This window comes from Ostrea edulis, chromosome 5 (assembly GCF_947568905.1).
Source record: "Ostrea edulis chromosome 5, xbOstEdul1.1, whole genome shotgun sequence".
In the NCBI taxonomy this organism is placed as follows: Eukaryota; Metazoa; Mollusca; class Bivalvia; order Ostreida; family Ostreidae; genus Ostrea; species Ostrea edulis.
This window is the reverse complement of record NC_079168.1, coordinates 50,820,590-50,838,687: the sequence shown is the minus strand read 5'-3', so window position 1 is coordinate 50,838,687 and position 18,098 is coordinate 50,820,590. Positions and strand designations below refer to the sequence as shown.

General features: G+C 36.9%; 1 protein-coding gene across 1 annotated transcript; it reads left to right on the top strand.

Moving 5' to 3' along the window:
- Positions 1 to 1,001: 1,001 nt before the first annotated feature.
- Positions 1,002 to 16,525, top strand: LOC125651006 (uncharacterized). Its single transcript, XM_048879607.2, has 5 exons — positions 1,002 to 2,576; positions 3,433 to 3,576; positions 3,698 to 3,894; positions 11,046 to 11,273; positions 14,018 to 16,525. Exons 1-5 carry the CDS (start codon positions 1,331 to 1,333, stop codon positions 15,338 to 15,340), a joined length of 3,138 nt encoding a protein of 1,045 aa, XP_048735564.1. The 5' UTR covers positions 1,002 to 1,330; the 3' UTR covers positions 15,341 to 16,525.
- Positions 16,526 to 18,098: the final 1,573 nt, after the last annotated feature.

The following is an 18,098-nucleotide window of genomic DNA, read 5'->3' as shown; positions in this document are numbered from 1 at the left end:
CAAGATCCCCGGGGAAAAACTATGTTCTGACTCCAGAGCGGGGCCAAATTTGGCATATAGGCTATAGTGCATGTATAAAACATTTAAATAACATCTTCAAATATGCTATTGATATAATAATACTATATAAAAACCAAATGCATATTAAGGAAAAGCAGAAAGGAGTGTACCAAAATTGTGAATTCTGCAAAGTTTGCAACTCCAGGGTTCTAACGCTACTTAGGCGGGTCCAAATCAGTGATATTGTGTTAAAGTATATCATGAATATAACAACAAACAAGAGTACAAAGTCTTTCATCAGTATAAACTCCATTCTTTTTTTCTTTCTGTATGTTATTAGCTACAACTTTAAAGAAGATGAGCAAAGTCTCCCACATATAAATTAATTCCTATTCATTGGTTTTTATTAAACCTGACCCCGGGATGCGACAGGAAATTATATACTACAACACCGGTGGTTTTTCAAAGGTGAACCTGTTCTAATAAAGGGAAGGGGTGAAGAGCATAAAATGGCAAAAAGACCATTTTAAAAAAGGTCAACCAAAAGGGATACCGCGACACCAATTGTAAACCCCTCTAGACCCGAAACTGAAAAAACTTTTAAGATTTCTATGAAAGTCAAGTAATGCCTTCCGGGCCCCTTGATTGGTCAATAAAATGTCTTTTTGTAGCTTGAACTACAAACCTGTGGTGCATCAGAGTAAATTTACTCTGACCATCAGTATTTTTAAAAAAATAGTACAGTACTTTGATTCACACTGTTGCAAATTTAAAAAGAAGAAGAAGGAAATGATATTAATGTTTATCAGGATATTATACAAATGTTATTATATATCTGTCTTAAATCAATCTGATTAAAATCAGATCCTATGATCCGCTCACGTAGATCGCTGTATATACTAGGTAGATCTAATCAGCATGATCTTTAAAATTCTTATTAGAAAATGTTCCTGATATGTTTTCATAAAACGCCTTGGTTTACTAGTATGCTTTATTATTTTTTTTTTTTAATGTTAAATTATGAATATTTTAACACAATTCATTATCAGGTTAATGTCGTGGATTTCAATAATTCGCGGTAATTGAAACTCATACTGTAACCTGTGAAATCCTCTGTAGACAGCGACCTCTAACGAGCTGAAAAACAGGAAAATGAATGAATGTGTTCGCGCCATCGTGAAGTACGGAAACATGCGAATATTTTACCAAAGAATTTTTGATTTTTGACAAATGTGATAGTTAATTTAACCATAGAACGACAGGAACATCAATGTAATCGTAGGACATTTCCTGAAAATTTATAAAAATACCCAGTGAAGTCAAAACAAATATGGCGGACCCTGTGGCCAATGTTATTGATATGAATGGTACGCATGTTTTGGATAGTGGTACCATTATATCCACCCAGGACATGGATGGGTCTGTTGTAACCGGTGTTGAAGTAACAGATGAGGATATTATCCAGCAAGCATTGGATGAAGCGACGGGAACTTTCGTCCAAAGTGGCATGGAGTATGTGAATGAGACGGATCCAGAGGCGCGTGTTGAAGAGGATCTCATTGCTAGCGTGGTTACCTCTGAGACATTCGCTACAACTGATGGTGTGAATGGTGACAGAGGTCAGTTAGTGACTGACGATGCATCGAATACCGCGTTTGATGGGACAACAAACGACAGCATTAATGATCAACTGGTGGTGAATGCTTTCAGTGAAAATGTGGTGGAAAGCGAGGAAAACTATTCAAGCACTGAATACACAGTTGTGAAAAATGAACCTGATTTTGCGACATCAACAATGACCACAGCGACCCTTCCTGAGCAGGCCTTAACAACAGACAATGCAGATATTTCTAGTAACCCCACAGCCATCTCGGGCACTATTCAAAATAATGTCTTGAAACTTGACTCTGCATCAGGAAGAATAAGTGTAACTCTAATGCCTTCAAATCAAGCCAGTGGAGCTCCACTCGGGTCTAGTCAAAACCCAATTCGTATCATCCAACAAGGGAACCAATACACACCCATGCAGAATTTGTCCACTGAGCAACTGCAGCAAATAATGCAAGTCGTTCAGCAACAACAGGTGACAAAGACATCTGAGGAAGGATCGAGTATCCTCTTTAATCCTCAAACAAACACAAGGATTGTATATAGGGTAATTTATCCATCTGAACTCCATAAAAATGCCCAGTCTTCAAGTATAAAAGTTGGGGCAAAAAAACAATCACAGGGGCAGCAAACACAAACTCTGATTCTTGACAGCAGAGATGGTCCAAGAAGGCAGTACAAGAAGAGAATGAAAGAGGATGAAGAAGACCGTGTTGATGGGCCAGATCTGTCTCGAGAGGAAAAGGAAGAGAGGAAGAAGCATCGCCCTCGGACAAGGTCTGGAAGGATTTCGAAACCTCCCAAACACATGGTGAAAGACTACAAGCACATTCACGTGTTGGACTTTGAAGAAGAGGAGGCAGCTGATGATTCAGATGGTGGTTACTCAGATTATAAATACAGTGAGGGGGAGGAAGACGACAATGACCACATGATCGATGAACAGGATGAGAACAGCATGGACATGGGTAATCTGTTAATTACTAAAATAAACAAGAATAGTGTTTAGCAGGGAATAGAAGGTACCGAGTTATTCTGTTAAATGTATGTAAAGCACATGAATAAAGGAGAGTTAGAGTGTACGAAAGTAACTTTAAAGTCCTATAGACTTTCGATCCATAGTCATTTCATTTCCTATAGACCACAAAAAATTCCTGTAGACTGAAATTTAACATGCAATATTCATTGTAATCACAGGGGCTCATCACAAATTTTTTCTCTTGTTAAAATTTGACATCGTCTATTCTATAAAATTTACAAATAAATGTAAATTTTATATAGAATAGAGAGGGTCAATCTGTGTTGTTATCATAAAATAGATAATAGACACAAATTCGATTTGGTAATTTGTTCATAGTTTAATTATATTCTTTTTCAATTTAATGCACAAGCTTTTCAATTAGAATTTCGTTTTCTTTTTCATTTTGTTCTGACCAGCTCAGTTTCTCTGTCTGATTCTTCATCTAAGTCACTTCTGCTACGTTTCATTTTCTCATAATTTTCTGCGACTTTAGCCTTGCTGGAACTAACTTGTTGTACTGACCGCTTTCAGTTTAATTCCAGGGCGTGCACCAATTGCTTCTCATATATATATACAGTGTATATGGCGGAGAACCAGTTATTTACTCAGAATTCCTATAGACAAGTCGGTCTATAGCTATTTCGATCGTTATAGACCGTCTCAATTTTCTGTAGACATTGTTTATCGGTCCATGGTTAATTTTGCACACTGGAGTTAAAACTTAAAAACAAAGTGCTGAAATCTGATAAGGAAAAAAAAAAAAAAGATTTTCAGATTTTAGATTTGTAGACTGTTTTATACAGGCATGGCGACTTTAGGAAAACCTAAGCGGTTTCGGTGCTCAGTTTGCAAAAAAGCCTATATAGGACAGGGGAGTTTAGAGAGACACTACCGCTTGAATCCAGATCACATCCCAGATGGTCAACAGATATCGGCACAAGGAGCTGGTAAAATGTTATTTGCTGAATGGAATTTTATAAGCTGAAAGTTGAAAAACATTTGTCATTTTTACCATGTAGAGATAGTAGGAGTGATAACTGCTGTATATTTCCCATGAATCTAATGCAGGTCAGCTTGGAAGTGTATCCCACAATGGATTCAACAGTGCTGGTAACATGTCTGAGGACAGCAATACACAGGACTCCACCTCTAGCACCCCTCCCAGGCCCTTATCTACCAGGGGCTATTACCAGAGGCGGGGAGGGAGCAGAGGCAGACCACCGGGGCCAAACTCGGCGTTCAGACGACGGTCCAAACTCAAAGAGGTACATGAAAAAAAATTTACGGACGCGGGTTTACATTTGTCCCACTTGTATGAGTGATGCTGCTGATGCATTCTGAGTTTTGGTTAACAATTGGTATTTTTTGGGTTAGTAGCCCCTGACTTTTCGAAGTTTATTGGTTCACACTGAGATCTAGAGGCCCACATCATACTGACACACAATCTGATGCAAAGTTCAGGTTTGATTGACAGTCATGCTTTTGTCACTATAAACAAACCATACCAGATGCATTATCCATCAACCACAAGCAAGTATTACACCATTTTCTTGAAAACAATTTTGATTTGTCATAGACAGTGTAGTAAATTTTGTTGTTAGTATCTCTTTATTGAAGCTTTGAAACCACTTTGATAAACATCACATTTATTTTCTACACATTATTTTGGTTATTGAAGCATTTTCTGAAAAGTAAAAGTTCAGTTAAATGAAATCCAAACCATTGGACATAAAATTTTACTGGCATTTAGTCATGCAGACCTAATGATGAGGGTGCTAGCTTTAATAGTGGGAGGCACTGATTCAATTCTCAATCCTGGCACCTCGTCAAGCCTAAGATGTCTAACATGCATAGTGACTCATAGCTGCAGAACTGTAGGTTTCTGAGAAAATATTCAGACAGATCAGAGAGTTATTGATCCACCCCTACCTTCAATTTACGGCGCAGAAAGAAATGTGCATGATTGAGGCCTTATATCATTGCATTCTTGCATAAACACAAATAATTAATAGAAATTGTTGGGGGGGGGGGGGGGGGGGGGGGGGGGGGGGGGGGGGAATCCTAAAGGTAAAATAAGTTCTTGAATATTGAAAATGCTACAAAAGCTTAGTCTGGTCTAGGACTGAAGAGATTCACCGATATATTGATACTGTTCAATATAATTGCATGATTCAATGTCCGATTCATTGTTTTGATTCGATATGTTTATTACAAACGGAGTCAGTAAAATGCATCAGGTGTGACTTGTACTTTAATATTATCTAACATACCTGCATGAGGGACAAAATAGAGTCCAATAATGTTCAGATTGTTGTTTGCCTTGAGTCTGACGAAAATGATTGTGAACTTTATCGGTTTAAACTACATAGGTAAGAGGCACCTTACCATTTCGCAGTTTGGAAACATTTTCCTTTTAAAATTATGATTGTGAATGTTGGTAATTAATTTTTCATCATTGTTATCATTGGTTTATTCTGTACATTGTATCGTATTGAAAGTATTGAATCGCTGCATAAGCATTGCAATATGTATTGTATTGTGAAGGGGGCTTATTGTTTCAGCCCTAGTCTTGTCCCTTACACTCCATTTCAGTAAAGAGAGTAGTACGGTCGGGATGAGGACCAAACTAATGAATGCTGTGAATTTAGTTCATTATTCAAGAGTATGTGAATAATCATTATTTAACCGAACTGGGATGATTTCATTCAAAATATTTCACTAAAACGTGGGGATGTTAGTTCACGGACATTATTGTTTCAAAAAGAGAATTCAGTATGGAAATGAACCGGGGTTCGAATTGACTGGCTACCTAACATGGCTATGTCAACAAACAAAATCCTTTGAAGCTGTGCGTTTTCAGGTCGTTTAATGAATATTTGAATGTATGTTTGGACACAAGTTCAGTAGGAAAATATGTTAGGAATTTTTTTTATATTAAATTTATGACAGCGATGCAAGAATGCAATGATATAAGGCCTCAACTGTGGGCATTTGTTTTGCACCGTAAATTAAAGGTTTTTATAAGGGATGGATCTAAAGCTCTCTGATCTGTCCCAATATTTTTAAGGTCATCGGAGTCACTAGGGTCTTATTTTAAAATGTTTGTTTCCCCTCTCCCTACCCTAGTTTCTGAGGAGGGTTGGTAGATGGATAAAACGTTTTTTTTAGGCAGCAGAATTTTATTTAGTATGAAATTCCCATGACCATTAACAAAGCCCAATACCAAAAGGTCATGAAGTCGGTTCTTGCATAAAGTTCTTTGATTGCCACGTTTAGCATTTAGGGGAAGGTATTGATATTTCGGAGAGTACTCAATGTATTTCGGAAATGCGGTCCTATGGGGATTCAGGTTAGAATAGGTCATCAGTACCCCTTGCTTGTCGACTAAATGGGGCAGTCCTTTGGATGAGACCACAAAAACCGAGGTCCTGTGTCACAGCAGGTGTGGCACGATATATATTCCTCCCTGATGAATGGCCATAAGCGGCGAGCATAGGCCTAAATTTTGCAGCCCTTTACCGGCAGAGGTGACGTCTCCATATGAGTAAAATATTCTCGAGAGGGATGTTAAACAATATTCAATCAATCATATTTCGGAAATGCTCATTTAATATCTAACCACTGAACATAGACATATTGTACATGTATAACGGTTGATTCGACGAACATTCGAGTTTCATCAGATTTTTTCTGCTATCTATGCCACCTAAAAAACACTTAAATAAAGTCAGGTAGAATGTTGCAACTATGGACGGTGGTGTTGATATTTCGGACACATGGTATAACTTCTGACAGTTAGTAAATTCGCTTGCTGCCTTTTATTTTGTTGTTCACTGGCAATTTATGCTTTTGTTTTTGCATATTATGTTAATTTATATGTGGTAGCGATTTTGATTTTGTTTATGATAATTTTTTAGTCATATTGGTATAACTAACTTTTACCAGAAAATGTTTCAACGGGACTTTTTGCCAATCAAACAAAATGGATGCTGACTTTTTTTACAAGGTCATGTATTTAAATCAACCAATCAGAGCTATGTTACACATACACATATAATTAGGTGCTTTCCAGTTTGTAAATATATCAAGTTTGGAAATGGGTTTAAATTGAGAAAACGTAGATATAGTACTTATTATTGACTGTCGAAAATATCGCACCTGTCCGAAATATCAACACTTCCCTACTAAAGAACACAAGTCACACACCTGGACGCTCTGGAGTCTCTTGTCTCCTCGCTTCTCATGTAGACAACATTTCTCGATCTCGATCTAGTGGACTACATCTATGCTTATGATCTTTTTTTATTGTTTTAGATCGAAACCAATGAAGATAAAGAAAATTTTGGTCATTATAAAATGCTGATCTGTACCTGTAACGACCTTGAAATTTTCCGGAAATAAAAAAAATAACGTCACCAGAATAACAGAATAAAAACTTTTGGATTGGGGTGACTTTCTCAGACGGGCAAGGGGAAACAAACAATATTTTTATTTTGGCCTCAGGTGACCTATTGCAATTGGTCTGCGTTCGTTGTCATGCGTTAACAATTGAACATTTTTAACTTCTTGATAACTACCATTTCAATTCTTTTCAAATTTGGTATGAAGCAGCTTTGGGACAAGGGGGACATAAATTGTAATTTTCAGGAGTCCTAGGGCCTAAGGGGTGGGGCAAAAATTGACCAATTTTCAAAAGAATTTCTCTAGAACCAAACGTGTGCAGGAAGGCCTCTACTAAAATTTAAATTTCATGATCCCCAGGGTAGAGGTTCTGACCCCAGGGAGGGGCCAAACTTGGTATCTATATTGTTTATGGGTAAAACACTTAAATAACATCTTCTTCAGTGCTTTTGATACTAAATTGAAACTAAATGGATGTTTAGAAAGAACAGGTAGTCCTTTACCAAAATTGTAAATTTGATGGTTCTAGGGGTAGGGGTTATGGTATCAGAGTGGGACCAAAATGGTCAGTTATTAAATGTGTAAAAAGATAGAACATTTTTAACTTTTTCTTGATAACTACCATTCCAATTCTTTTCAAATTTGGTATGAAGCATCTTTGGGACAAATGGGACATAAATTGTAATTTTCAGAACTCCTGCACCCTTGGAGCCTTAGCTGTATGGCAAAACTGCCAAAAATTGAACAATTTTAATAAATATTATTCTCTAGAACCACACATGTTTAAGAAAAATTAAATGCATCATGATGTAGAGCAGGAAGGCCTCTACCAAAATTGTGAATTCATGATTCCTGGGGTAGATGTTTTGACCCCAGGTCTGGGTCAAACTTGTTATATAATATTTGAATGTGTAAAACACTTTTTAAAAACTTCTTCAGTACTATAGATACTAAATAGATATTTAGAAAAAACAGCTAGTCCTTTTTGAAAAATGTAAATTTGATGATCACAGGGGTAGGAATTTTGGTATCAGGATGGGGCCAAAATGGTCAGTTAATATTGCTGGGTAATGCGACTCGAAAATCGTATTATGATATGTTGCAATATTAAATTTTATATTGCAATACATCACAATATTACAACAGTCTTTATGAAATACATGTAAAACAAAAACAAGTAATTTTTAGAGTTATTGCTGAAGCTCTTGGGTTCTTGCTAGGATATTTCAACTCAAATCCACCACTCGTCATTGCAGAAAGCGTAACATGACCCGAGTTGGGGAGATGTGTGTGTGTGTGTGTGTTGGAAGTCGATACAACCTGACACGATCCCATTTTCTGTTTATTTTGGCTCAAATTGATGATGAAATTGCAGTGGTGCCTCCACATGTGACTGCCTAGGTTTGGAATGCCACCATTTTCGTTACAATAATCACAGACAGGTCCATGTTTGCCAAACTCTTTATTTTGTATTCCTTATAAGAGTTCCGAGTTGATCAGTTAGTCATCTTCACCTTTTCATACAGCCATATTTGTTACAAGTATTTCGTTTTCCTTATTTAGTTGGCAGTGATATATACTAAAGGAGCCTTTGCTCTTTCATTCAGACATTCATGATTTAATTCGCTGTCATTTTTAAACTTTAAATCAGGTAACGTATTAAAGGAATTTACAGAATATTGAACCCGAACTGGTATTTACAATAAAATATCGCAATACATATTGCCAACAACAGAACCAGGATTCACCTGTTAACCGATAACATTGCACAGTACTAATAAATGTGTGAACTATAGAACATATTTAATTTCTTCTAGAAAACTTCTATTCCAATTCATTTCAAATTTGGTATGAAGCATTTTTTGGACAAGGAGGACATAAATTGTAAATTTCAGGACTCCTGGGGCCTTGGGGACGGGCCAAAAATAGCCAAAAATTTAGCAATTTTCAAAACTCTTCATTACAACTGCATATCTGTAAGAAAAACTAAATGCATAGCAATATAGAGCAGAAAGGCCTCTACCAAAGTTGTAAATTTTCTGACTTCAGGGTGGGGTCAAACTTGGTTTATATAGTGTATGTGTGCAAAACATTCATAGATGAGATTTTCTTTAATGCTATTGATACTAAATGGATATTCAGAAGGAGTAGGTAGTCCTTTACCAAAATTGTAAATTGTAAATTTCATGATCCTAGGGGGTAAGGGTTTGGTTTCTGAGTGGAGCCAAAATTATTTTAGTGATTATTGTCTTTATCATTTGAAGGACTTCTTTAAGTTTTAACTTATACAGTATGAAAACTAAATGCATAGTCAGGAATAGCAGGAAAGATGTCCAAAAAATGGTGAGTTTCGCAACTCAGGGTTTTGACTTTGGGATGGGTCCAAATTGGTGGTATCATTTTTATGATAATACATATATCATGTAAAGTCTTTCATCAGTATAGGCACTTTCGAGGGCATTGAAGTTTTTAGGTCACCTGAATCATTCAGGTGACCTATTGCTATCTGTTTTTGTCCGTCGTCGTGCGTTAACATTTGAACATTTTCAGCTTCTTCTCTGAAACCCCTGAACCAATTTCAACCAATTTTGGCATATAGCATCTGTGGGTGGAGGGGAACAAAAATTGTGAAATTCGTGGTTCCTGCCCCCCTGGGGCCTGAGGGGTGGGGCAAAAACCATCAAAATGAGTGTAATTTTAAAAAATCTTCTTCTTTACTCCTGGACATCAAGAAGCCAAACTGTGGGCATAATTATAATGAGCGTTGAGCCCTCTACCAAAATTGTGAAATTCATGGCCCCTGGGGCAGGGGTTCTTGTGTTAGGGTGGGGCTCTATTGGTCATATAGTGAAAATGTAGAAATTCTTTGAAAATCTTCTTCTCTGTCTCTGGGTATTAAGTAGACAAACTAATAGCATGGTAATGATGATCAAGGATGCCTCTTTAAAAATTGTGAAATTCATGGCCCCTGGATCAGGGGTTCTGGTGTGTTAGGGTGGGGCTCTATTGGTCATATAGCGAAAATGTAGAAATTCTTTGAAAATCTTCTTCTCTGTCTCTGGGTATTAAGTAGACAAACTAATAGCATGGTAATGATGAGCAAGGATGCCTCTTTAAAAATTGTGAAATTCATGGCCCCTGGATCAGGGGTTCTGGTGCTAGGGTGGGGCTCTATAAGTCATATAGTGAAAATGCATTATTTCTTTGAAAATCTTCTTCTCTGTCCTTGGGTATTAAGTAGACAAACCAATAGCATGGTTATGATGAACAAGGATGCCTCTTTCAAAATTGTGAAATTCATGGCCCCTGGGTCATGGGTTCTGGTATTAGGGTGGGGCCCTATTGATCATATAGTGAAAATGCATTTTATTTCTTTGAAAATCTTCTCCTCTGCTGCTGGGTATTAAGTAGACAAACTAATAGTATGATAATGATGATCAAGGATGCTTCTTTAAAACTGAAATTTATGGCCCCTGGGTCAGGGGTTCTGGTGCAAAAGTGGGGCTGATTGATTATATAGTGAAAATGCAATATTTCTTTGAAAATCTTCTGTTTTTACATGATACTCAGGTGACCTATAAGGCCCCTGGGCCTCTTGTTTAAGAACACATCTTGTTTTATGCTGTTGCTGAATATTAGAATTAAGCTTCGAATTCAGAACAGGAAATTTTTTCTAGATTTCATAGCCCAAGTAGTGATACTTTTAGCAAGTACTCAGGTGACCAATAAGGCCTGTGGGCTTCTTGTTTCAGATACATGTACAAGGGCATGTTCACTTTCCTACAGGTACTCATGCTTTCTCCTTAATATCATGCAGTACATCAAGGGGAAGGGGCTGTAATTTGGAGCACTTTCAATTTGGGGAGCTGAGGAGACATTTGTTTTTAACATCCACAGAGATATAGATACCAAAATGATACCTTTTTTCTTCAGGAGTTCATTTATGATAACAATATTGCCTAAGATTTAATAATCCAGTATTATATGATTACATAATGTCCTCTTTTGTTTCCAGATGATATCCAGCTGTTCAGATGAGGATCTGATTGACTTAGTTTTACCTCGAATTGCCAAAGTTTTTACCCTGTGGGACTTCCTTCTTCTCAAAGTGCAGAAAGGTGTCCCTCGGAGACCCCATGCTGATGTCATTTACAATGAGTTCAAAACACTGGCTAAGGAAGTGAAGGAAGTTTGTAACACATTCATGCAACCTGGCACAGAAAAGAGCATCAACACTGTTAAAGTATGTTTACTAGCCTTATTTGATGCTTTAAATGTACAGTCTTTAGGAATTATGTAATATTGTCACATCTGACAGCAGGCATGTTCATGAAACTTTCCTTAGATATAAAGTTAGGAGCATTTTAAGATCAACTTTGGACTCGTCTTAGGATGTATCTTAATGATATCTTAGGACATCTCTAGTTAGGACATCCTAACTACATAGGAACATTCTTATTCACATTTATTCATACACATGATATTTGGGACATATTTATGAGTAAATAATTAAAATTCAGACATATACATCTTCCCTAGCCAAGGGTTTACGATCTGCTCTGTTGTAGAGAAGCGGAGTGGATTGTAAACCCTTGGCTAGCGAAGATGAGACACATAAGCTAGAGAAACGAAATTATTGATTTGTATAAATATACCGTACATTCAATATAATTATGTTATAAACTAAGAAATTATAAAATTATTTAATAATCTAAATACAATTTAAAAAAATTAATGGATATTGTGATGCTCAAACTACTGTTGTACTGATTATCGCCTTGATTCCCTGATCCTTGATTTTTTAAATAACAACAAGAACTCTGGTTTTATTAAAATTAACCACACACAACCCTGCATGTTGACAGCTTGGGTATGATAATTGATTTAAAGGGCCGACTAAACAAGATCACCGCCAAACTGTGTGTTTTAAAACAAAAGTGTTAGGGGCAATAATTCCCAGAATAGTCGTGCTCAACCGAAATTGAAAGTAGTAATCGCGGTGTATTTGAAAAATGTAGTCGTTAAATAAAGGTAAAATGTGAAATTACACGAAAAGGTTGCAAAATTCATGGTTGTTGGTGGCGTTAGACATGTGGTCATTTAATACAGGTACAATATATAGAGTATTGTTTTGGGGGGGGGGGGGAGACTTTTTATGGTCACATATGACAGTGAGTCGCTTAATACAGTGGGTTGCTATGACAGTTTTGACTGTACTAGTATTTTAATTTAATTTTTTTTTCAGTGAATGCAATATGAACCACAGAGACAAGCAATACCTTTATACAATATTTTGAAAATCGACCCATTAGGCCTATACCTTGACATTACATGTACTCATGTCAAGGTCATAGATAAAATTAATTGAACAATTGTTCTTCTGACACAAGTCAAACCAGTCTAAATTGATTTCTGAGTTGTGTGAATTAGTGTATCATAAGTAAGAAGAGGAACCAAAATTTCTCACCTGAGGAAGAATAGAATACAAACAGTATTACTGGAAAGTACTGACTTGGCACTATAGAAAATGAGTGTAGAGTAGAAGCTGAAAAAATGCTTGTGAAATACTTGTGAAGAGGGGGGGGGGGGGGGGGGGGGGGGGGGGATAGTACAGGTCTGTATGGACCATACATAGATTTATCAACAATGTCTTAAACAAAGTTACACTTGAAGATTACATATATCAGTTTGTCCATCTGCAACTTCACTTTTCATGATGTGCAGATTTTAAAATCTTTTTCATTTTGATCATTTTACCAGTCTGAACAATGAAATGAACTGTCACCTTTTACTGGTCTTGATGAATGTTTGGTGGTCAAAACCTTTGAACCAGTAGATTTTTAGGTCACCTGAGTGACATATTGCTGTTGATCTTTGTGTCCTCTGTTACAATGTTACATTTTGAACTTCTTCTTGAAAACTACATGGTCATTGTTACCATTTTTGGTGTGAAGCATCTCAAGGGTAAGAGGAATATAAATTGTGAAATTTATTACCTTACCACTCAAGGGGCCTCATGGGCGGGACCAAATATGCTAAAAAAGGCCATATTTTCAAAAATCTTTTTTTGTACTCCCATAGATGTGGGGAAAAAACTAAATACATGGTTATGATGTTCATGATGCCCTCTATCAAAAATGTGAAATTCATGGCCCCTGGGTCAGGGGTTTAAGGCCCTAGGGCAGGGCCAATATGACCATATAGTGAACATGTATAAAATCTTCTCAACTCCCATTTATATTTGAGAAAAAGTAAATGCATGATAATGATGTCTATGACGCTCTCTACCTAAATTGTGAAATTCATGGTTCCTGGGTCAGGGGTTGTGGCCAATATGGCCATATAGTGAAAATGAATTAAAACTTTGAAAATTTTCCTCTCTAATCATATATATTCGAAAAGAACTAAATGCTTGATTATGATGTCCATGAAGCTGTCTACCTAAATTGAGAAATTCAAGGTTCTTAAGTCAGGGTTGAAGCCCTTGGGCAGAGCCATATATGGCCATCTGTGAAAATGTATTAAAAAATCTTATGTTTTTCTTAGCTACTTTCACAGTAATGGGAAATAAACTAAATGCATAGTTCTGATGTCCGTAACGTGTCCTCTTCTCAAATTATGAAATTCATGGCCCATGGACTGGGTTTAGACTTTCGGGAGGGGGTGTCAAAATGATTTACATTTGTATATGCTTCAAAACTTCCATTTTCCTTCTTATGTAATTGAATAGGAATTGTATACATGTATATTTTTAAAGATCATAAGTATGTGCACAAAAGACTCGATATTGAGGCTTAAATGCAAATATGGGCTGATACTCAGTTGACCGTGATGGCACATGGGCCTTTTGTTTAAACTCTGATGTGTTCCTAAAGACTGGTTTTAAATTGCATCCAGAGAAGGATAACAGTTACTGTATTTGAAATTTCTTGTCTAAAGTTTTTATAATTATTATAATTTTGAATTAATCCAGACTCCTCGTTGTAGGTTGATGATGAGAAATTGGCAGGTGCCCTAGGTTTGGAGGTGGGTACATATGAGATTAAAGAAATGCCTGCAACTCAGGAACCAGTGACATTCCCTGATAATGCTGCTGTGACACTCAACTCTGTGAACACCCCAGTGAAACGCAATTTGAACACAGTGATAAAAGATGAAATTTCTTCTCCAGCAAAGAAATTCAAACCAACTGGAATGTTCAGTGCTTCTTCATCTACATCTTCATTATCATCTCAAAATTCCACAAACAGCAACACTTTCTCCATTGTTAATCCAAGTTCTGCCACCACAACCACTAAAAAGATAACCATCTCCACTAGTGATGCCGCAATAAATAGCCTTGGAAGATCTTCCAACCAACCACCCATAGTCATTCATCCAATATCTCCCTCCACAATGAGCAAGGCTGTGGCTAAGGTCAAGTCCCAAGGCACTGCTGCGTTGTCATCTACGTTAAACTCTCAGAAACTCATAATTTCTCAGTCCCAGCCGTCCGCTCCCATCATTGTACAGTCAGCATCTGCTCGAAGTCGAAGTCAACCAACTATTGCAAGTGGGTCTCCCGTAGTGGTTCAAAATGTGCCACAGCAGGTAATCACTGGAGGGGTCAGCCTCCTGAACAAAGTGAACAAAGCCCCTACAGTGTCCCCAGCAGGAGAGACTAAGATTGTGAGAATTGTGTCACCAGAGGGACTAATCATCAGTGAAACACCGATCAGTACACCTCATACAGCCACCGTTAGTCAAGTAAGTGAAGGCACTGTGGTGACTGTCAGTCCGTCGGCTGTCATTCAAGACAACGTTGTGGGAAATTTCACAGTTGCCCAATCAGAATCTGTGACACTGCAAACATCCAGCAATGCATTATCCTCACTGCCATCTTCCAGTGCTCATATGACCAACAATGGTGAAGAAAGTTTTGTGACAACAGATTTTATTGGCTCAGCACCTGATGGATCTGAAAATTTAATTACTGCTGAAGTTATAAATGTGGATGGAACTTCACAGATTATAAGTGAAGTAGAAGGAACCATGGATGGGGAGTCACATACCCAGGAGGAAATGGTCCAGTTGGTGGACGAGTCGGCACTGGATGGGACAGGGCTTCAGACAAACCAAATAATCACAGCATCCAACATCTACCAGACACCTGATGGCTTTATCATCATTCAGAATGAAGATGGAAGTACGGTACAACTCCAGGGTGGGGATGGTGAGCCAATTCCTCTGGAAACTGTGCAAGCCCTTCTGGCAATGGATGCAGATGGTCAAACCATCCTACAGACAACAGAATCAGAACTTGTCCAGTGATGAGTTTCAGTGTTGGATGAAAGGCTGTATTTCTCAGGAAGGATTTACTAAGTGTTCAGATAATAATTAAGTTAACTAACTCATAAAAAAGTATTAAAAAGAAAGAGAGAAAAAAAAAAACCATTAAAATTTTGAATTTGCCAAGTGTTCAGACATTAAGTTAAATTAACTTACTTATGAAAATTGTAACAAGTAAGCTTCTTTAGATTACTATTTGACTTTTGAAATTTTGTAGAATCTGAATTTTGTAGATGTATTAAGTAATAAGAAAAAAACAAGTATGTACATCCAAAAGTATGTGTCTATGAAATACAATGTCAAGGGAGGAAGATGAGACATAACAAGATTCACAAAATATATTTGTTGTATTGAAAAGACATGTTCTAGTTTCTGAAAACTTATGGCTGCATTCTAAATATTTTGGTATGATTCATGTTGATAAACATCTTTGCTTTGATGTACTGAAATCCACCGAAATTTAATATTCTTTATATAAATACTGTACCTGAAAGAAATTGTGCAACCTAAAATCATGACATGTTCTTGAAAGTTTGAGTGTAAAATATTTTAGTTAGAACAGGTAACAAACATCACTTGTTTTGGGAGAAGGGTATAATAATATGTGAGGTACATGTATTGCCAAATATTGTGTGAATGGGCAATGTGCCACACTGGGGACCAGATGGCAACATTGAGTTACACTCTTGGTTTGAATCCTACTTTTATGATATACATGTACTTTGCAATGCTTTTAGACGTTTGTATTGACTGATTCATAGTATTTTGTTAGACGTTATTGATAGTTCGATTGATTTAAATTTTAATTTATCTAAAAATGTATAGATAAAATTTTAAAATTTAGTCTAGCATGTGTTACAAAATTACTGGTAGATACAATGCACCATGTTTTGACATTGTACAAAAAACTTCTATGAACAAAATTATTCCAGTAACTGGAAAGAAAGTATGCATGATCAGTATGTATTTTAAATAGAAATATAATCATATGATGTCATGTACTAAAACGTGGATTTGTATATCGACCAGTTGGGGTCTATTTATCATCCACTAACCCTATCATGTGCAGCTACGTAATGCTTTATTTATAAGTCTTGGACAGCAGTGTCACCTGTATGACAAGTGTATTGATGTTGATAAGAAGAGGACAATAAATACATCACTTTATTTACATTTCTTGGGTTCACATTGGACAGGAAATCAATGAGTAAGGAAACAAAGGACCTGAAGTACTCCAGAGTTTGTGTACTTAATTAATGCAATTCTACAATCGGTGGCAACAGGTGTATAAAAAGATTTTAGGATGAAGGATATTTCATTTTTTACAAATAAGAAAAACTTAGAAAAAAAAAAAAGGGAAAAAAAACTATGAAAAGGTGTATAAGGATTGCCATACAATGAATTATGCATGAAATGATTCCAAATTGTCCTAACTGAATCAGAAAGTTTTGTTGAAAATGTAGTAGTTGACATGTGTGCCATTAGATTATGTTCTGTTCGAATCCAATGTTACCTGGGTATATATGCAATTTCGGTACAAATGCTCGAGTGACTAAAAAGTTGAGAAGGTGAAGGTGCGAGTCCCTCGCAGCTATGTGGGTGGATGTACGTGTTATATGCTGTTTATGTATTAGTTAACCAATCTCCAAGCCTGATCAGCATTGTGAAACGGACGTGTTTAACGCGTACTTTGACAATATATTGTAACAAGCAGTTGCATATTCGCATACAATCTATGTTTAATTAAACAACATTCAAAAACAATTTTTACAGCATTTGCCAAAGGCTCAAGTGTCGTAGTTGTTGATTACTGGGCAAAATGAGCAAACCTGGCACAAAGTAACGTTGTAAAAGCCATTCAAGTTCGCAGATCAGCCTTGTAACGCCGAGGTGTGTACCCTCACCTCATTATCAGATTATCCCCTTGCAGCTTAATCTCGGTTGTGATTCGGCTCGACTGAATATTTGGACTGACGCCTTGAAGGCGTCAGTTCAAATATTCAGCCGAGCCAAATCTAAACCGAGATTACTCGCAACTGTGTGGATGAGTGTGTTAAGCTGAACTTGTAGATATTCTGGAGACTACATTTTTGTTTGATTTTATACTGAACACATATAGCTTTATTATCAAGAGAGGAAGAACCCTATCGATTTTTAGGTCAAGGTCGCTAGGGAGACTTGATGGAGAAAGCCTGCATTGGAGGGAATGCCCTACCTTGCGAAGCTCTTGTTTAGATAGCAATGTGAAATGAAGATGACAGAAATTAGGAGATGGTGTGATATTGAAAGTCTTGAGAACTACTAGACCAACAAAGTAAAACGTTGCAAAATAGCTTTCATATCATAGGGCCTAAGGAAGATTAACGTTAGTTCAACAAGGGTATATGGAATAGTCCATCTATCTCCTGAGTTTCTCCACATACACTGTACTTTTTGTCGGGTTGTATGACCATCTCCTGTACCGGTGTATGAGTAAAATTAACGTATCAACCCATGGCCTCATGTTCAAGAATATTCTCGCATATCTGACCGGCAAAGTCAGTTGTTGATTACTGGGCGAAATGAGCAAACCGGGCACAAAGTAACGATGTAAAGACCATTCAAGTTCGCAGATCAGCCTTGTAACGCCGATGTGTGTAAACCGAGAACATTTGACCGGCAAAGGGAAAATGTAAATTGAGAATGGGTCATTAAAGTTCTTCATACAAAATTGTAAAATCTTTAAAGAGACAATGCAATT